Source organism: Sorex fumeus, unplaced genomic scaffold (assembly GCF_029834395.1).
Source record: "Sorex fumeus unplaced genomic scaffold, SorFum_2.1 ptg000061l, whole genome shotgun sequence".
NCBI classification, from domain to species: domain Eukaryota; kingdom Metazoa; phylum Chordata; class Mammalia; order Eulipotyphla; family Soricidae; genus Sorex; species Sorex fumeus.
Genome location: NW_026606118.1, coordinates 41,651,207 through 41,673,113, shown reverse-complemented (window position 1 = coordinate 41,673,113; position 21,907 = coordinate 41,651,207). Strand labels below are relative to the sequence as shown.

The window sequence follows — 21,907 nt, the reverse complement described above, 5'->3', positions numbered from 1 at the left end:
AGCAAGTTCTAATTTGTCTTATACAGATTGCAGCTACATTTTCCTCTCCCAAACAGTTTGCTGGCTCTTGCAACATTTATGTACAACTCAAATACTTCATTTCCAAAATGAAGCCAATACCAACTCCCTCCCGACTTCCTTTTGCTCTCATAAGGGCAACATATCTAATAATCAGCTTTGAATCTTGCCCTTTGATTGCTTCCCTCAAATTGGGCAGTTTGCTCTGTCCTAAGTTTTCTACCTTTTTCTCCACATAACTTGTACCTATTGTCACTTCTCCTTTCTCATCCTATTAATTACAATTCAGACCTTCAATAGATCTGCTGTCTTTCACATTTTCTGATATGCACTGAAATAAAATAAACAATACACCTAGTGGGTATAAAGACAACATCTCGTCTTACTTGAAAAACATTAGTGTGATCAGAGTTACACAAGATGGAACTGAATATAAATAAGCGCTTTCTTCTCAAGGAAGAAAGAACTGCATAAATGTTTATATGGTATCCTGAATATGTTATCAGACACAAAGGAAATGTACTAAGCCTTGAAGGACACACACCTTATCACCTCTTAAGGAGACAAGGTATCTCATTCATAACCATCACTGTCAAACCCAGCACTGATGGTTTTTGCTTTAACACTGGATTAAAATTGAACATTCCTAGAATATTATGTTAGAGATGTGAGTAGAATGAAACAAATTTTCTAGAAAGAGCAGAGGAAAAAATGCTGAGGAGCATTACCAAAGAGACCATGTACAATCAATAGAAGACGACTTGGAACTCAAATAACTCTATTAAATGAATAACATAAAGAGAAAACAAAAGTATAACGATTTTATTCTTAGTCAAAAATGTGATGCGAACACTTTTATAATCTTCAAGGAGTTTACTGAATGACAATAATGAAAAGCAGAAATCTATTTTTACCCTAAAAATAATGAAAATTTAATGTCTGGCTTCTCGTCTATCTTCAATAGTTATGTGAAGTAAATCGGCATTTATCTATAAAATGAAGATAATTATTTTTGATAACCCACAGCAATGTTGTGGACCAAAGTGATTATTACTTAATGGGCTTTGGAAACTGTTTAGCATTTTTGCAGTGCTTGGAAATTTATTTTATTTTCATTTTTAGGAATCAAAAAGATTCACGATTGATAAAGGGAATACTTTAAAATACAGACATGAGTTATGATGCAAACATGTAGAACCTATTGCATTTTCTCTGAGAAGACTTGTCAGATATTTTATGAGCACTGTTGCTCAGAAAAAATGTACAAGTATGTATTAGCCTCTATAGAACCTTAAAAATAAAATATCATTAGACAAAGAAACTAAATAAGTATAACGTATTCTTAAAATATAAGCTACCAGAAGAGAACAGTGCAGTCTCCTGCCCCCGCGCCTGGCTGTCCTCACTGGGGCCCCTTGGAGGGGAGCGGGTTGAGCTTTCCTCCCCGCCCTGACCAGGGCTCTGGCAGCTGAAGACCTCCAGGACCAGCCACCACCATGCTGAGACCACTCTACGCACACATGAAGGTACTGGCAGAGGGACAAAGCCACGCGGGTTCCGGGGCCGAGATCTCCAAGCCTACTCGGTACTGGCATTCGCGGCCACGCGACATCTTATTATGACATCTTATTATGTCATTCCTACTTTGGACAAACTGGCAGGCTATCAAATGTAGCCTGCCCACACGGCAGAGTCTGGCAAACTCCCCGTGGCGTACCCAATATGCCAAATACCAGTAACAATGATGGGTCTCATTCTCCTAAAGAGCCTTGAATATAATCTCAGGGCTAGGATGAAAGAGACGTTACTGGGGCCTGCTCGAGGCAATCGACGAATAACAGGATGATTTGTGATTTTTTTTGTGAAAATGGAAGCTATTCCAATAATTTAATTTTTGGAGAAAGAAATCATTTCTTTTACCTCTGTTTTCCACCAAATAATACCCCCAAAGAGCTTCAGATGTACTTAAGGCAACACTTTGTAAAAGGTGCAAGCAACCAGTGCTACCACCACAATCTTAATTATAGTGGTTTTTCAGATCCGGTTTATTACTATTTGGTTTTTATTAGGAAGACATTCAAACAATTTCCATGAAAAGATGCTTGTGGAAACTGATGCTACAAAATTTTCTTAGTGGGAACTCAGACTGTGTACAAAATAAACTACAAAATAATACTCCCTTGATTCTGGTTTTAATTTGAATACTCCCTCATGACTGAAATGGTGACAATCTATCCTGGCTACATACAGAGCCTTATTTTGTCTCGTCTTGTTCTGAATAACTCCTGTTCAAATCTCCTCAGAACATGACTGATTAAAAAGATCAGAGGGAGTGGCTGGAGCAATAGCTCAGCGAGTAGGACATTTGCCTTGCACTGGGGTTCAATTCCAAGCATCCCATATGGTCCCCCAAACACCGCCAGGGGTAATTCCTGAGTGCAGAGCCAGGAGTAACCCCTGTGCATCGCTGGGTGTGACCCAAAAAGAAAAAAAAAAAAAGATCAGTGAGATCAGAACAGTTTAACTGCAATCCCTCCATCAGAGCTTGTGTTATCCTTCCCCATGGGAACTTGTAAAACAGCTCTATCAACTCACCCACTACACAGGAGATGGATAAGAAGATAGTGAATAATCAGAACAATCTCCTAGACAATACAAGTTCTATCTCTAGTACGTGTTGCAGACATCCCTCAGTTCCTCCTTCATGTTGTCGAAATACTTTGTCCTTGGACTTATTCTGGTTCAGATTCAATCCATTGGACTTGAAGATTAAGCTTAGTTTCTTCAGGTTATTTTTTTGTTCTCTTTGAATTATAGTTAGCACCTGGACTTTATTTGTTTGAATTACTATCCAGCTCAAGCCCCGGGAAATAATCTAAAGAAATATTTTAAAATAATAACAGCAACAACACTATTAGCCTGAGTTTGACTTGGATCTCACTCTCAGTAGAAGGCACCTAACTATTACATCTGCTTTAAACTTAATCCACTCTTATCCACCTCTTCTTGGGCACAAAGATAAAAACCAGCCTTTTGGGAGAAGAATCTCATATTAAGAAAATTAAACACTGTGAATATCTCTTTGGAAAGTTGCCTTTAATTCAGCAATAAATAATATTTTCTCAAAATGCAAACTTTAGAGTCCTCATTCAAGAACTCTATAGGTCTTCCAGTACCTTTTATACTAGCTAATATTCAAATGTAAGAAAGTCAGTTAACATGAATTCAAGATAAGGTAAGGTAAAAGGTAAAGGCCCTCCCGTTGATCGTCGATTTGCTCGAGCGGGCCCAGTAACGTCTCCATTGGAGACTTTGTTGTTACTGTGTCTGGCATATCGAATACTCTCGGTAGCTTGCCGGGCTCTCCGAGAGGGGCGGAGGAATCGAACTCGGGTCGGCCATGTTGGCCGCTTGTAAGGCGAACGCCCTACCCACTGTGCTAAATTTATCTTTTTTTAATTACTGAATCATGGTGACATATACAGTTACAAAGTTGTTCATGATTGGATTTCAGTCATATAGTGCTCAAACATATAGTGTTCATATAGTGTTCAAATAGTCATATAGTGTTAATAGTTCAAATAGTCAAATAGTCAAATAGTTCAAATAGTTCAAATAGTCATATAGTGTTCAAACAGTCATATAGTGTTCAAACCAGTGTATATTTCCCACCACCAATAGTTCCATCTTTGTTTCAAATTAAGAAACTTTTGTCTACACTGTCTCACTTCTCCTACATTTCATGACTTTAGACTAATTATTTTTAATAATATAAAAATTTTCTAGGGAACCCCATTCCTTATTTTATCCTTGCATCAGTTGAATCCTTGCATCCCGATGCCAGCATATGTGCATTGAAAGTACAGACAGTCATTTTTGTCCTCCTTCATTTTGGCAGCCTAGTTCAGCCCTGAAATTTTATTAGCCTCACCTTCCCCATCCTTCTTAATGCTGCTGTATTGGTGGCTCTTTCAGGGTCAGGGGAATGAGACCCATTGTATTTACTGAACACAGAACACTAGATGAAGGAAAACCATGCGAGCAAGCTGGTTTCCAAAAAGGATTCAGCACAATCAACCATATCCACACAATAACCAAGCTCATTGAGGTTTCTCGGGAGTTCAAGATGCCACTCTGTCTAATATTCATTGATTTAAAGAAGGCCTTTGATTCTGTTGAGACTAAAGCATTCATAGAGGCCCTAGCCAAACAGAGCATTCAAAGTCAATACATCAGGATCCTCCCTGAGCTGTAGTGCGGATTCACTACCAGGATCTACCATTCTACAGGGAGGTGATCATTGATGTCAAGAGAGGGGTTGAGCAGGGTGATACCATTTCACTGAAACTCTTCAGTGCCACCCTCGAGAAAGTCATGTGATGACTGGAATGGGAAGGAATGGGAGTGAAGATAGACAGTCGGCAACTACACCAGCTCCACTTTGCTGATGACAACATTCTAATAACACCAAACATTAGCCAAGGAGCACAAATGCTGGCCGACTTTGACCGTGAGTGTGGAAAAGTCAGACTACAGATGAATCTCAGACAATGTTTATGAGAAACATTCTCGTTTTTGACATTCCATTCGCTCTCAATGGGACGAACATCCAGAATACAGCAGTTATGTGTACCTAGGTCGAGAAGTCAACATGATGAATGACTGGCACCTGAGTTGCACAGGAGGAAGAGAACAGCTTGGAATGCCTTCAAGAGCATCGAAGAAATAGCTAAGAGGACAAAGAACCTCCGGCACTTTTCTTCCTCCATTAACATCTGCCTCAGAGAGCTGGGCCCACAAAAACAGGATGAGAACGCTATTCAGGTCTCCCAAAGAGGAATCGAAAGAGCTATGCTTGGAGTAACCTGCTTCACTCAAATGAGAGAAAGAATCTGGAGTTCCAACCTTCGTCAATTGTCAAGAATCAGGGATGCTGTCTTGTTTGCCAAGGCTTTGAAAATCAGATGGGCTGGACACATAACAGGACCCAGAAACAGAGATCCTCTGCCTGCTTCCACCAATCTCAGGCGACCCAGGGATCACACCCAGAAGCCCCACCCTGGCGGTGCCAGATAAATACCTCATTGGCCGACCCCCACTACCTCTACTACCTCCACTACCCAGCCACCGCCACACTCCTGGCTGCTTTTTGGACACATCATAAGACACTTAATACCCATCTTCAAAGAGTACCACACCATATTTGATGGGGGGTCAAATATGGTGTGAACCATGGGAACACCTATAAGGGTAAATAGAAACCTCCCTAAAAGCCTACATCCCTCTGCATTAAGAAGGATGAGCAAGAAGAGGCTGATAAAATCTCAGGGCCGAACTAGGCTGCCAATACGAAGAAGGACAAAAATGACTGTCTGTACTTTCAATGCACGTATGCTTGCATCACATGCATCCATCGAGGACCTGATGGTGCAAGCGCAGAAAATCAAGTACGACATCATTGGTCTAACCGAGACGAGAAGGCATCAACCACATCACACCACTTTTGACACTGGAGAAGAACTATTCCTCAGAACATGCTACAAAAGAGGCGTCAGTGATGTTGGTGTCTTCATCAACATGAACTTGGCCATGAGCATTGATTCATTCGAATGCCTAACATGCCAAATCAGATGCTTATGCTTGAATAAATGTGGCTCACTGCCAGAAGTTTCTATCTCCATCCTCTACACACCAACATCCAACTATGATGAAGAAGAAATTGAGAAATTCTACTTGGAGCTGGAGAAGTTCTATAAAGAAGACCACACCTTCTACAAGATCGTTGTCGGTGATTTTAATGCCAATATAGGACCGAGAAAATCACCCAAAGAACTCCACATCAGGACCCAGGGCGTAGAATGGAACGAACAGGGTGAGAGACTGTCTGAGTTCATCATGTCAATCAAAATCATCCATGGCAACTCACAGTTCCAGAAGGCCGAATCTATGCTTTGAACTTCTATAATAAATTATATAAAATATTAACAATATATTTTATGATACATTTTAATAAAGACAATACAGTACTTAATAAGTCTATGGAAGAATGAGGGAAAGAGGGAAAGAAGAAAGGGAGGAAGGAAGGAAGGAAGGAAGGAAGGAAGGAAGGAAGGGAAGGAGGGAGGGAGGGAGGGAGGAAGGAAGGAAGGAAGGAAGGAAGGAAGGAAGGAAGGAAGGAAGGAAGGAAGGAAGGAAGGAAGGAAGCTGTCAAAATCCTGAGAATATAAAACTCTAAGAGGTAAACTTAAGGTATATTCTGAAATTTAAGCGGCCAACATGGCCGACCCGAGTTCATTTCCTCCACCCCACTCAGAGAGCCCAGCAAGCTACCGAGAGTATCTCGCCCGCACGCAAAGCCTGGCAAGCTCCCCGTGACGTATTGGATATGCCAAACACAGTAACAACAAGTCTCACGATGGAGACGTTACTGGGCCCGCTCGAGCAAATCAATGAACAACGGGAGGACCGTGACCGTGACCGTGATGTCTGTGTAGGTTCATGTATTATGACAAATACACAAGTTTGATGTAGAATGTAGGGAACATGCTATGTGTGTGAACAGAATATATAATAAATCTCTGTACTTTTTTATGTAGAAGTTCAGCCACTGATTAGGCTGATTGAAGCAGGCATGAACTCTGCATTAGTTTTTTTAATTTAAATTTTTTTTAATTTTTCATAAAGTTATTTACTTTCAATATTTCAATGCCAATCCCACCACCAATGCACCTTCCCACCACCATTATTTTGAATCTTCTCACCACCACCCCAGCCTGCCCCTTAGGCAGATGCTAAATAATTTATTTTGTACTGCTTCCCATGAATACTATGAGGTGGCCATACACTCCTAGAATTCTAAAATTTTTAAATACTCGAAGTCTGGAGGCATCTCTGCAGCATGTTGCTCTCTTCTGAAATTCATTTGTGAGTCTCTGAATCATGGCTCTTAATGTGCTTAAATGGTGCCCAAAATTAGTTCCTGGATGTGACTGGCAGGAACCAAAAGGGCAGGAAGAAAGGGAGAGGTTGCCTATTCCCTACTCTGTGAAGCCTGGATTTTTCAGTCACTGGTTCCACATACCTGGGTTTTTCATCGGGTTCATTCTCATGCTTGGGGGTCTCAGAATAAGCCTTGAAGGTCTGCTATGAGTGTGGCGGTGATTGGGTTCTGGAATTTTGCGGCTGCTGGGGTTCATTTGAGGCAGGTAGACACACCTGCCCCTCTCTGAAGTGGCTGGCACAGGGTGGTGAGACATCTCTGTAACGTACTGCTGTGTTCTGAGACTCATTTGTGAGTCTCTGAGTCATGGCCATTAATGCGCCTAAATGGCTTGCTTATGACCTCTTTAAGATTTATTTATGGATCTCAAAAGCAAGGCTGATAAATAGCTGAGCTGGAGGTGGTTTGTGGGTGTGCCTAACTTTTGGCCATTTAATTTCTCAAAAAACTTGGTCCCAAGTTGTTGGTATCTAGCCAGAGGCACAGCGACAATTTTGGGGTATTAGGAAGCCTGAACGCACCATCAGGCTGCTGATGCACTGACCCCTAAGGTACAGGATGGCCTGGTAGGCAGCACCATACCCCCTCTCTATATTTTCTACTCAACTTTTCTGTGAGCCTAAAAAGAACTATTTTTTTAAGTAAACTTTATGTTACTTCACATTTTCCTCTCATTTCTTCCTGCAGCACTTAGAATATTGAAAATAGGACAAACAATTGTCAAAGCTAAGCCAGCATAATAAGATAGTAGAAAAAGTAAGACTATCCTAATGCATTTTAATTCAATATCTATTTCCCATTCTTCTCCTTCATCCATATTATCAGCCTTTGCTGTCTTGCCTCTTTGATCCCCCACATACAACCTTCATATTTAGGAACAAAGAGAAAAATAAAAGTGTTTCACAATGTTATTATATATTCCAGCTACTATTGCTGCCAAAATTTAGGGGTATAAAATGACTTTTTTTTTAAATTATGGATTTAGTGGGTTAAGAACTCAGACAGGAGAAGACTTTTTATGTTTCCTAATGTCAGAGACTTCAACAAGGAAAACTAAGTCTGGGATGATCTGACAATTGAAAGCTGGAATATCAGGGAGTTTCTTCTCTATATCTGAACGTCAATGCTCTTTATCATCAAGAACCTCAGCTTGCTTTCAGTCAAAATACAGATCCTTGAATTCCCCACTGGTATCACTGTGTCAGCTGGTTTGGGGCTTTCTAATGGGGTGAGGGGGAGGGAATGGCTATTTTTTTAGGAGAACACAGCCCAAAAGAGCAAAAGGAATGTGTATCACTTTCTCAGGATCTAACCCTGAAAGTCACATAGTATCACTTTCATATTCTACTGGTCAAAAAGGTCACAAAGTTCTGTCAGAGTCACAGGAAAGAACAATGACCTGATGCAAAAAATGGAAAGGAATATCAAAGGTAACAACAGAAGCACATACCTAATCCTATATTGTTGCAATCGTTTGGAAAATAAAATCTGCCACACTGGCTCTTGTTATGTTTTCTTTTACCTTAAATATCTAGGTGTGTTTTGCATTTCACTGTGTGGCAATGCTGTGTTCCACATCTTTATTTCTAATTCTGTATTTCAGATACTAAAGTGCACAATGGCAGGGACAGCTGTGTTGGGTTCATTTTCATGAACTGTACATAACTCCTTGTACTTGACAATCATCATAGATAACATTAGCAGTTCTAAAGTTGCTGATAGATATTTGTGCTTGAGTGATGATTTTTCCTTTTCTTTAACATGTTACAGAAAATATGCATACCAGTCAAAAACAAACAAACAAACATGTCGTGTCTTTAATGTTCAAGTGATTTTTACTATTCCGGTTGGTCTTGGTCGCTTGAGAGTGAAAAGTATGTAACTTCTCCCAAATGTACTGATACTTTCAAAGCAGTCATTAAATATGAGATGAGGTATTGGAGAGTAGAAAAGCACTACTCTGAAGGAAGTAATATTTTTACCTCCAAATATTGGCATTTTTGACTTACTAAAGTATTTTTAAAGGTTTATATTGATCATCTGTGTAAGATTTGGATCATAAATGGTTCTCTCTTCTGAAGAGTTGACTAATGAATGTAATTGTCCCTTTTTCAGTTGATTTCATAGGTGGCTTTGACTCTTATGGCTATCAGGGCCCTCAGAAGACATCTCATTTACAACTTCAGCCTATGTACATGTAAGTACTTTGGAAATATTCTTCTGCCGTGCTGAAAAATGATTCAGACAAAATAGATGGCATGCAACTTTCCTTCAATTATATTCTCCAATTGTTTCATATCAATTAGTATTATCTTGAATTGACTAATTCAAATAATATTCTCTTCATGATTTTTAAATTTAACTTATCAGAAACACCATCTCTAGAATGACCATGAGTCTTACAACTCTGAGTCAATTCAGAGATCAAAAGCTTACATAATGTAATTTGAATTCCCACAATGTAGTATATTTTGAAGGTGATGTATCATTTTAAATTGTTGTATGTAGCTATAGATAACCATGACCATATGTTATGGTGTTCAAAGATAGTCTCAATTTACACTGGTTGCCCTAGTCTAGTTATTACCGTATGCCCTTCTACTCTCAAAGTGTTCTCATTCAGATGATAAATGTTCATTATCACCTTAGTCCTATATAATGTTTTTAAAATTATAAACATTAGCAATATACTCTATCTATAATATTTAATATGAAAAGTAAAACTAAAAATCAGAATTTTAATACTGAAAATTTTCAGACCCTTAACTCTAGAACTCAAAAGAGCAGACATACAATCAGAGCCTGATTTTTATATCTGTGTTTAGGCAAATTCCCTTGGATAACAACTGATAACAAATTCTATATATCAGCATCAAGTGATATGCTGAATTGCAAGCGAAGATCAAAATAGAAAGTAAGATTCCAATTCATTTTGAAATGTGAGCTTCTCTCTTTGAAGATATGTGTTTGTCTTCGTTGTCCTCCACCATTGAATCATTTTACTTTTTAATATTGTTAGTTGAATAGGATGATAAATGGATTTTAAGAGTATTTCTCCTACAAAGAGATTAAAGTAATCTTTAGACATCCCTTTTAAGCTTTTCTTTAAAAGAGAGTGATCTGTGCATTATGCCTGCATTTCTCTTTGTGTTCCTTGTAGTTACCTGAAAGCACTTGCTAAAACCAGTTGTCAAATAGGAAATCAATAAATAATACATTTTGTACAGAGAATTCACTATGTAAACAATACATCACATTCCCTCTTTTACATCTCCAAAACAACTGCCCTAATTTAGGTATTCATGACCTGTTATCTTTTAAGTTTTCTGATTTCCTAGACCCTTATGCTATCTTATTAGTGGCTGCCAAATTAACCTTCCCAAGGCACCACTCTGATAATTTTCTTCCCTGCCCCAATCTATGAATGACTCCCTATTACCTAATGAAAACAGTCCAAATTCTTTATTCTCGCCTACTAAGTCTACTCTAAGAGACACTATGTTATATTAAAATATTACCTCTTCTCCAGGATGGAGAAAATAGCACTTGCCTCGCACATGGTTGACCCTTGATCTATCCCTTGCACTGCATATGCTCCCTCAAGCATCACCAAAAGTGAGCCCTGAGCATATAGCCAGAAGTAAGTCCTGAGCACAACCAGGCATGGCCCAAGAATTTAAGAAAATTAAAATAAATATTACCCTTCTGCTCTTAATTATTTTATTCCCAACCATATTCCCAATCAATGAATGACACTAGGAAGATGTCATAAAGAATCAAAGTGTAATAAAAGAATAAAAAGTGGCCCCGTCTTCCTAATGTTTATAGGTTGTTGAAAGCATGATTGCCTGATAACTTCCTTAGCATTTTTTTTCCAAATTAAATTTTTAGCCTTTAAAATTCCTCTCTTTTAAACTCCATCAGCCTCCAAATTTTGTCTTAAAATACATTTAATTCACAAATATTTCTTAATTTCTTTTCTTTGAATAGTTCTCTTTTTTTAAAAAAAATCTACCCTGTGCTGATTTTTTAATACTGTACTTGCCTATCCTTCAAGAAAGACTTGGTAGGTTTTTAAGACAGAATGATAAATAATTTGAATATTTTACTCTTCTCAATACAGTAACAATCTCATCTAAAATATTATATGATACACTAAAGGCAGACAGTATAGAAATGTGTCTAAGATGACCTAATGCAGACTGATAAAATTCTTTCATGACTTTGGTCATTACTTTATTTGAATAGCTCTTTATTCTCATCATATATAACTTTCCTCATCTGCAAAATAGAGATGGTAACAAGCTTTGTTTTTTCTGAACATATATGAAATAGGGGATGTAAAACATACAATTTATTATTAGAAACAATGCTTACTTACATTAGTCAGTATTATTCAAGAAAATACTTATCATGTTAAAAACCAATACACACTTAATTCACTCTTAAATTGTTTTCTCTATAATTTGTCACATAATTGTATCAATGCAAGTAACAAGTAATAATAATTTTGTGCTAAGCTATAGGTCATAATTTCTGTGAAGTTTGCAATTGCTTGATTGCGCAATTCCACATAACATTTAAATAGCATAACATTTCATTGTATTGGTCAATATGGATGATCAATAAATATTATGAATGAATAATAAATTATTTTGTCTAATATGTAAGAACCGGCTATCATAATAACCTGAGAATAAGTAAAGTAAAAGTAAAGGCCCTCGGGTTGATCATCGATTTGCTCGAGCGGGCCCAGTAACGTCTCCATTGGAGACTTTGTTGTTACTGTGTCTGGCATATCGAACACTCTCGGTAGCTTGCCGGGCTCTCCGAGAGGGGCGGAGGAAACGAACTCGGGTCGGCCATGTTGGCTACGTGCAAGGCAGACGCCCTACCCGCTGTGCTATCGCTCCAGCCCTAATCATAAAGAGTAAAATATATTATTTCAGTTTGGGTACTTGTAATTCTAATGTCTTTAAAGAGGGCAGTTTGCAGGTTTACTAATTTTAATTTGTTAATTTGTTAAATTTAATTTGTCAATTAAATAAATTTAAATTGATTTTAAATTCTTTAAAGATAAAGCATCCAGCATTAAATTTGAAGATAAAATGTCCTATGACTTAATAAGAATATTTTATTGGTCAAACCCAAAGCATCAAAAGTGTTCTCCTATGCCAGAGCAATAGTACAGCATGTAGGACACTTGCCTTACACAAGCCCAACCCGGGTTTGTTCCTTATGTGCCACATAACGTCCTCTGAGTCTTGCCAGGAGTGATCACTCAGTGCAGAGGTGGGAGTAAAACCTGAGCACTGCCATGTATGGTCAAAAAAATAAATCTCCTCCAAATAAAGTTCGCCAACTGTCTGAGAATATTAAAATGATATGAATTTTCAAGTCTCATGCTCATGAAATAAGTATTTCATGAAATTAAAAATTTAAAAACTAGAAATGCTCAAGGTATGTAACAAATCACTAATCAAATACTACACTATCTCTTCCACAAAACATCCTTAAAGGACCTCAAATCACACTGTGATTTTATTTTACAGATGAGGAAACTGAGCCAGAAAAAGGAAGAGAAATGTCAAAGCACTGGTTAGTTACACAGTCCCATTATCAACCAGTTTCCCTGATCCTTTAATCCAGTGTCTTTACCAAATTATTAGATGGACTGTGCATTTTCTCTGGTCTAATAGTCCCTGATTTTTAATCTATTTAATTGTACTTTTCTACACTAACTTGTCTGCCATACTACCACATTGCCTGCCCTCCTCTCCACCCCCCTTATGCTGTCTTTTTATTTCCGGTTGATTTTTCTTGCTGTAGTGTTGAAGGAAGGTTTTTTTTTCAACTCTGTAACCCTCAAAATCAGTCATCTGAGAGCTAATTCCTACTCAAGTCCTGTGAAAAAACAAAATTGTCTCACTCGCAAACTTTTTGCCCTACTGAGAGGCAGAAATCCAAACATCTCCTATGTTAATGTCCTGTGGGGTTCACCCTTTCCTGTTAACTGCCACAAACATCTCATAGAGTTAAGCATAAGTTAGCATCATAGGCCAGTCCAAGCAATACAACAATATTATATAGCAACTGGAAATAAAAGCTGCTCCTTCCAAGGAAAGAAAATGCTTAAAAGTAATGCATGGTTTTAGTTGTGGGACTTCCATTATACTCAGCTAAACCTACTATGACTAATAACCTGGGCCAAATTTTGAAAACACCATCATAACCAACTTCCATTCATGGTTTTGTCTCAGTTTCAGTCGATGAACAGACAGTCCTCTTCTCTTTTCTTTTAGTTAAATTGGGTGGATGTCATCTACCTGAAATTCTTCAAATTATCCAAGTGAAAGGAAAGGTTTTCATTAACTTTTTTTTCTGGTAGTTTAGTTACCTCCTTTGAGACAAGTAATAGCTCTAAAATAGTCATACAAAAACACTCCCGTGTCTACAGGTTAATTTTCCAACAAAGTAGCTGCTTTTGCTACTGCTGATTTATGTGCTGTAATAAGCAGAGATCTGTTTGGGCTCCCTGCAGTACAAACTGTGCGAAGAGCTCATGGTATATTAGACATTTGAAAACATTGCATTCTTTGGCAACCAACTCATACAGCAAGACATAATTTATCCCCAGAAAATGGATTTTAAATTACTCTAAGCAGCCTCTTTATCCAGGAAACTGCGCTAAGAAAAAAGAAAAAGAGAGAGAAATTGTCTTTTTAAAATACAGTTTGGAAATTTGGACATTTGAGTTGAGGGGAGGGGTTGCTTTTTCAGAGAGTTGAGATATGGTACTTGATTATTAAACCTTTCTCTGTCTCTGTCTCTGTCTCTGTCTCTCTGTCTCTCTCTCCCCCCCCCCTCCCCCACCTCTCCTTCTCAGGTCAAAATAATACAGATGGCTTCATTATGTCAGCTCCTGGACTTTTCAAAGAACTTGTTTCCTACAATGGCCTCCTGCATTTTGTGAAGTATAAAAGCAACTGAGTTGGAATACATATATATATTTGAACAAAACAAGCCTAAAGTTTACACACACACACACACACACACACACACACACACACACACACACACACGGGCATACATGCCACGTCCACGGGCGCACACAAACACACACCAATTACACTTGCCCTCTTGTTTCTAACTGAAACAGATTAAAAAAAAAAAAAGAAAAAGAAAAATGCAGGAGCCAGGACACGCCCCTCTCGGATTTCCTGAAAGCGCGCTTCTTTCCTCCAGGTTCTTTGGAAAGTTCCTAAGGAGACGTGTTGGTGCCCTCTGCTGGTCATTACTAACTCCTCCGCAGCCCAGCTGTGAGCTGCCAAGTCATCCGGGCCACTTTAGCGGGAGAGCCCTGTCTTCAGCACGTACGTCTTGATAGCACCACAGCTCTGTAGGCAATGCAATTGCAAAACAAACAAAACATGCCGTGATGACCTTGTAGCCCAAGTGCGAAATGGCAGGTTGTTTGCCCTAAAGGCCGGACCGTACATACTTGCCTTAACCCACCTAAGTTGTGCCCCTGAGAAACTCAGTGCAGACATCCCCAACTCACTTCCTTTAGGCTAATACACTGCTATTAATTCCAAATGAGTTCAAATCTGTGTGTTTCGTGTCAAGGAACAAGACTGCATAGCTCAGCAGCTCCAATGCGTATGTACGAAAACTGCCAGTTGTCAGCAAAGTGCTTTACCATTGCGCCTCCATGGTGGCCAAAAAGAGGGAGAGAGAGAGAGAGGGAGAGAAGTAAGGACAACAATAATTGTCATCTCTAGAATTCTTAAATATAGTCTTCTGATGGAGTTGGGTAGGACAACATAAAATTTATTAATCTACTAAACTTATTAATCTACTGGAAACAGAGCAGAAATGGCTTAACTCACTGGTTTTATTTATTGCACTCTAGGTGCTTTTATAAGTATCTACAAATGTCTTTTACTAACACAGAAACAGCTGTGGATTTCTATCAACAGAGGCCAACTGAATATGTATTAGCTATGTTTACTCTTTTATATCTAATTCAAATTGAAGACCCTATGTAGGTGAACTTTTTTTCCTAACTTCAGCATATGAGATTATTTTTTGGGTGGGTGGGGGGGAGCAATAGTTAACTTGGTGAAATATTTGAAATCTCTTTGTGGTATTTGGGGGATCTGTTGTGTGTTAGAGTGTATTTAAATCCTCCTGTATTATCGTGGCAGAAAAACTGTGCTGTTAATGTAGTTGGCAACAAGATGCCTTTGGAAACTTAATAGTAGGTCAATGTGTTTATGAAATATTCCAAACTCCTAGGAAATTTTGTTCTATATATTCAAGCATTATTTGCTTTTCACTAGTGGAAAACATAATTAGCTCTGACTTGTCAGGAACTCAGATGAGTCATGTTTTTCCTTGGATCCACCTAATACACTAAAATAAATTTTTTTAGCTAGCACATTTTTAATGCAGTAAAATTCTTACAAAAAATTGGCATGAATCAACTTTATCTTAGTTTCTATGAAGTTTCAGTTACTGGGTGAATCTACCTTGAATCTTAGCCCATCCATAAATCAGTCCCATTGCTGTGTTTGCATGGATGTCTGTGATCTATACACATATGCATTTGAAAATGATAAAGGAACAAAGGTTACTATTGGAATATAAACCATCAAGCAAGATTCTAGCACTCGTGCTTGAATTTCCACAGTGGCTTCTATATGTTTGTCCATACATACATGTATAAAATTTGCAATTGCAAACATGTCAGTGAAACCTCACATGATGACTCAATAGTGACATGCATGTTTAACATATGAGAAAACTATTTACCACCGGATTGTTCTTTGATCCGTAAATATCAGTACTCTACATGCCAGAAACTATTCTAATGTTACCATTAATGTGAATACTACAATAAGGTTTCACTGTACATTCATGCTGTGATGAGATTTCACCTCCTAAAACATGTATGTGAATAGAGGCTTCGGTGCACAGAGAATAACTACGCCCTCATATTCCTGCTTTAAGTTGCAGCCAACTTACCACCTAATCACTATCATCACCACCTAAATTTTCGAAAACAGTTGTTGACTACTAAAAAGTAATCAGTGGACAGTTCTTTTTTGGGAGCAGTGAGCACAGTAGTATGATTATATCTGGAAAAACATCTCAGTTGTACAGCTGTATCCTCCTCAAAATCCGGTGAAGAATGCTATTTTTCTAGGCTGAACTTTTGTTATAAACCTAATATTCAGAAGGCAAGAGTTACAATCCTGATGTGTCTTTTTTTTTCATTTGTTAATTCTGAATGTATTTTTAACAGAGTGATTTTTTTGACTTACTAGTGTACTTTGCATTTTAAAAATAAATGGAAAAACAATTAAGCTTCTGAGTCATTCTTAAAAACCTCTGCTTCTTCTCAAAGTGTATGTGGTTATGACATTATTGAAGAGATCCTATTACATTGACATCCTATTACATTGACATGAAGGCAAGGCTGATATATGCCAAGCAGGGATGTGTCAGCCAGTAAAAAGGAGTTGGCAGGTCATGGCAGCATTTTAGCTCAGTCATAAGTAAACTTATGCTTCCCTTATCTCCCTCACACAAAGGTTCTTTTTCAAGACCTGCTGGACTTGCTGTCATTTAGAGAGTTTTCCCCCATCTGCTATCTGGAACAGAGTTGGCATTAGATGAATAGTTGGCAGAGGTGTTTGGTCACTCTATTTAAAACCTTTGATTACATATGTAGGGATTACCAGTTTTTATAGACCAATTGATTTTAGATCATTTAAAATATTCATTGCCTCTTCTGTGACATACATAGTTTTTAATCACAACAGTTATCTTTGGTTTACTAGAGAAGCAGAAAATATGCTAAATAAACAGAAAATTTGAACCAGTTGGCATTTCTGTGTCTATGGTGAAAATTTCACATCATATTCTGTCTATGGACTGAAGGGATACAGGGCTTTGACCTACTTATGGAAGTATGTCCTTCTCATGGCACAGATGTAGCTCAGCTCCCAGAAACCAAAAATTAAAATTGATTGAAAACAAGGAGGAGTTTGAGGAAATATTGAAAGAAGCTGAAGATCTGTTCATAGGCCTTGACTTCTGGGCCACATATTGAGAGCCTTGTCAATGATCAAGTCTGTATTTATTTCTTTTCTTGTAAAAAGTGATGCTGATGTGCTCACACTGCAGTGATTCACACCGTGAAATCAATCTCATACCACATTGTAGTTATATAAGGAAGGAGAACCAGAGGGTTAGAACAGCTGGTAGTGCATTTGCCTTGCATGGGGCCAATTTAGATTCAATTCCTGACAGTCCATATGATAACACTAGCACCGCCAGGAGTGATCTATGGGTCCCGAACCAGAAATGAGTTCATAGAACTTCCAGATGTGGTCCAAAATTTCTTTTTAAAAAGAGAGGGGGAGGGAGAAGGGGAAGATAAAGAGATAAGCGATAATCCAATATATTCTCTAAAGCATATATCAGATATATATATCAAAAAAGTGTTTTTTTGATAGTGCCAAGATCATCAGTTGGCAAACATTACAAACATAATAATCGCTGATGCCATAAAATAAATTTCTAATATACTGCTGCATTATAGTGTATGTATTTAAAATTAAATTCAGAAATATAAATTTTTCTAAATAGGTCACTTTGTAGAACAAACCTTTAAGATCCAAAACTTTTGCATCACAGAGATGATAAACTAAGGTTAACAAAGTTCAGAAATTACTCAATATTTATAAACATCCTGTAAATACAGTAGCTTTTCTACAACAAATTGATCAGAATGGGTTAATCCAATTTCCAAAGACTGTCCATGGTCTCAATACCAATATACAGTTTGTGCTTCTATGTACTCTCCAGATTTTCTGCAACAATAATACCATTGTACAATTTGAATAAAGTGAAATTTTGCAAAATCAAAAAAGGAAGATATTATAAGGTCATAAAATGCTTCCAATTATCAAAATGTTCAATATAATCTCATTATTGAATTTTTTTATTATAGTTCTTCTAAAAGTCAATAATTTGGGGGCCAGTATGTAATCACTTGCCTTGCAGGCAGCAAAACCAAGTTTGACACCTAGCACCCTACAAAGTCCCCTGGGCACAGCCAGGAGTGATCCCTGAGCACAGAGCCAGGACTAAGTCCTCAGAACCACCAGGTGTGGCTGCAAAACAGACAAAAAAGCGAAAAAAAAAATCAACAACTTACATCCATATATAAAGATATATATTTAGGTTAAATTTATATGATATGTTCTTTGATACTATGCAATCAATTATGACAGCTTTAGGTAATAAGTTTTTCTGTTATCTTTTGTAGTAACATAATATTTAAATACAAAAATTAAAATGATTATGAATACCTAATATTAGAGAGATTAAGATCATTCAAACAAGGCTGGAGCAATAGTACAGCAGGTAGGGCGCTTGCCGTGCACACAGCTAGCCAGGGTTCCCAGTATCCCACATTGTCCCCTGAGTTCTGCCAGGAGTGATTCCTGAGCATAGAAACAGTAGGAAGTACTGAGCACTACTGTGTGTGACCCTGAAAACAAACCAAAAAGATCAATTAATTGGTCCCATTTGAATACTTTCTTTATTTGTTCCCAAAAAAAAATCTCCTTTTGATATTTTAACTCTTTTTTGTACTTAGGACATTTTGCTATCAATAGCATTGCATTTGAAAAACAGAGACCAAGGGATCAAAAGACAAAACAGCTCATAAGGTACTTGCCTTGCATGCAACTGACCCAAGTTTGATCCCTAATACCCCAATAGCACATAGTGTCCCCTGAGCACCACTAGAAATAGCCACTGAGTGCAGAGTCAAAAAGAAGCCCTGAGCACATCCTAGGTAAAAAAGGTAAAGGCCCTCCCGTTGATCATTGATTTGCTCGAGCAGCCCCAGTAACATCTCCATTGGAGACTTTGTTGTTACTGTGTTTGGCATATCGAATACATCATGGGGAGCTTGCCAGGCACATCCTAAAAAAGCAAAAATGATTTTTTTAAAGTCAAGTCCAAGTTATCTTCTTAGGACACATCTTCAGTCTTTTTCTTTTTTTTAATCTCTACCTTCTACCATTTCCACAAAAAGAAAGAACAAACCTGTGATGAATCTATTTTGTCCAATTTAAGACATGATAGTATCTTGGCATAATCATATTTGATAGTGGTCAGAGTAAAATATCTAAGACATTTAGATACTCCATGCCTTTCAATTAAAAAAAAAACTTGAACTAGATAATACATTCAAGTGTCTCATTTACATTGAAGTCTGCACAATTATCATGAGTTATTACTGCCTGTGACAACAAAGAAAATGAAGGTGAGTTCATCCTAAAAAGGGATAAAAGCATGTCTTTTTATATTCTGTAGAAAAGTAATGAAGTCTGTTTTTAAAAATTCTTTGAACATTACAGAGGTTTCAGAGAAAAAGAGCTTAAAATTGTGATGATAGTTGATTTCTGTAAGATAAATTCAGCGAGGAAAAAAATCCTCTTTTTATAAGCCACATGTTGATGCTCTGATGCAGTCTAAACTGTTATTAAAAATTAATGCAAGCCTTTTCTATAATGAGAGCACGAATTTGTGGTACCTTAATAATATAACAAGTATATTTTTAACCTCTCAATCTACCCTCATATGAATTTAAGCTGTAACAGCAATGGAATAAAACAACTCCCAAAAAAGATTGCAAATTGATGCTGTCACCCCAAGGATGATGGATTGACTCAATTAATCAGTAAGTCTTTTCTAAGAGTCCTTCGGGGAGTTATTTACCAGAGGCATACACTGTTTATTCCCCCTCCATGTGCCTGTCATTTTTCTTCATTATTCTTCTAGTTTTACTCATTATATCCTTTGGGGGATATGTTGATCTTCATGTGCAGAGAGGTTTTACACACAGCTGTCTAGACATAAATCTTCCAAGCCTCAAACTGGAGGCCACCAGAACACCTGAGCCTCTTGTCATAGTTGTTCATGGAGGAAGTCAAACAACTGGACACTGAATTACAAATGGTAAGTCAATGGAAACATATCACATTGAGGGAAGATTTTTTTTTTAATTCTCTTATTAGTAAGGATGTAACAGCCTTGTCCTCCATACATCACTGATAGCGCCTTCCCACCTTCAAAAGCTTCTAGGCTGGGCAGAGACACAGTTCGAGGGACTTGGGCCTGGGCTAATGACTCAAAAGTGCATGATCAGGTTGCGTTGTTTGTGGTGCTGAAAATATGAAATTCTTTTTTTTTTTTTATTTCCCTTCCCTCCCCTTCTCTTTGTTGTTGTTGAGGTCATACCCACTCACCCAAGGGTTTGCACACTTAATTGTGATGCTCTGAAAATTGCAGACTTGTGGCATCAGGAATCACATCAATGGTGCCACAGGGATTGCACTTGGAGCTGTGGGACAGCCTCCCTTGTTGCAAGGCCTCTACCAGTAAGTCACATCCTTGCACCTCCAAAAATCAAAGATTCTTAAACACAGGGGGACACCTCTATTTCTAATGGGCCAAATTGTCTGCTAGTTTACATTATAAAGAGTAGTATACAAATTCAAAGAAAAGATACCTGGAGAGAAAACTTAAAGCCATTTTTTCTGTTGTAGGACAGTTGCATATTTTGTGGGGTCTTGTGCAAAATGAAAATGTGGATTCTTAAGTTCAAAAAGTAAAACAAGGGGCTGGAGCGATAGTACAGTGGGTAGGGCATTTGCCTTGCACACGGCCAACCCGGATTCTATTCCCAGCATCCCATATGGTCCCCTGAGCACCACCAGAAGTAATTCCTGAGTGCAGAGCCAGGAGTAAGCCCTGGGCATTGCTGGGTGTGACCCCAAAAAGCAAAAAAAAAAAAAAAAGTAAAACAAAGCTAAAGGGGTGAGGGAGAGGACGTTTAAAAAACAAAGGCAGGATAGAAGTACTGTTATGACTGCTAATTTTCTTTTAAAAAAATGTTTCAAGGGGGCTGGCTGGGGAGATAACACAAGCAGTAGAGCACATATCTAGACTCCACAAGGCCTTGAGTTAAATCCCTGGAGCCACTTTCCCCTCAGTGTGGTTCTGTGCCCTGACCAACCACATAATATTTTTATTCATTATCAGATTTTGACTCACTTTTCTATGTATTTATTCATGAAATCACCAAAGTGTATACTCTCAGCCAATTCATTTTCAATTTTAAAACAATATGATATCAGTCATTTGACAAACACATCAAAATTCGCTGTTGATAAATTTTAGTTTTGAGAATCTGTTGGTGCAATTATTTTTGGAATCAGGGAGAATATTTTGTGAAGAGTGACAAAACAAGAATATAGTTCGTATACATTATTTTGAATATAAATTTTAACCTCCTGTGTACACAGAACTTTTCTAAATGATCTGAGTCTTCAGAAGAATTAGTTTCTTGTCACTGTCATTGTCTTCCCGTTGTTCATTGATTTGCTGGAGCAGGCCCAGTAACATCTCCATTGTGACCATTGCTGCGTTTGGCGTATGGAATACGTCATGGGTAGCTTGCCAGGCTTTGCCATGAGGGTGAGATACTCTCAGAAGCTTGCCGGGCTCTCCAAGAGGGGCAGAGGAATGGAACTCGGTTCGGCCATGTTGGCCTCTTGCAAGGCAAATGCCCTACCCTCTATGCTATCCCTCCAGCCCTAGTCTCATGTAAGTCAAAAATAAACCTAAAATATCCACTGTAACATTTTAGTTACTTCTCTGACACTTGCTATTACTTACAAAGTTTTTTCAAGAGGTTGAAATAATATCTCTAGTTCCTCATCATTTTTGTAAGTTGAAAACAACTGCTTGTGTTTGATTGCTATATTTTGAATTTTAAGAAAAAATAATTTTAAATTTTCTAAT

At 37.9% G+C, this 21,907-nt stretch overlaps 1 protein-coding gene across 4 annotated transcripts in view; it reads left to right on the top strand.

The window, feature by feature from the left end:
- LOC130034382 (sodium/potassium-transporting ATPase subunit beta-1-interacting protein 2) overlaps nucleotides 1-14,046 on the top strand; it is a 211,010-nt gene extending 196,964 nt beyond the window's left edge. The window contains exons 3-5 of one of the 4 annotated variants that reach the window (XM_056125888.1): nucleotides 9,134-9,215; nucleotides 12,571-12,616; nucleotides 13,905-14,046. In XM_056125888.1, coding sequence (XP_055981863.1) covers nucleotides 9,134-9,215; nucleotides 12,571-12,574 — 86 coding nt within the window. In that variant the 3' untranslated portion in view covers nucleotides 12,575-12,616; nucleotides 13,905-14,046. Of the gene's footprint in view, nucleotides 1-9,133; nucleotides 9,220-9,843; nucleotides 9,933-12,570; nucleotides 12,617-13,904 lie in introns of those variants that run through there. The other 3 variants (XM_056125885.1, XM_056125886.1, XM_056125887.1) reach the window with 3 other exon arrangements.
- The last annotated feature ends 7,861 nt before the right edge of the window (nucleotides 14,047-21,907 follow it).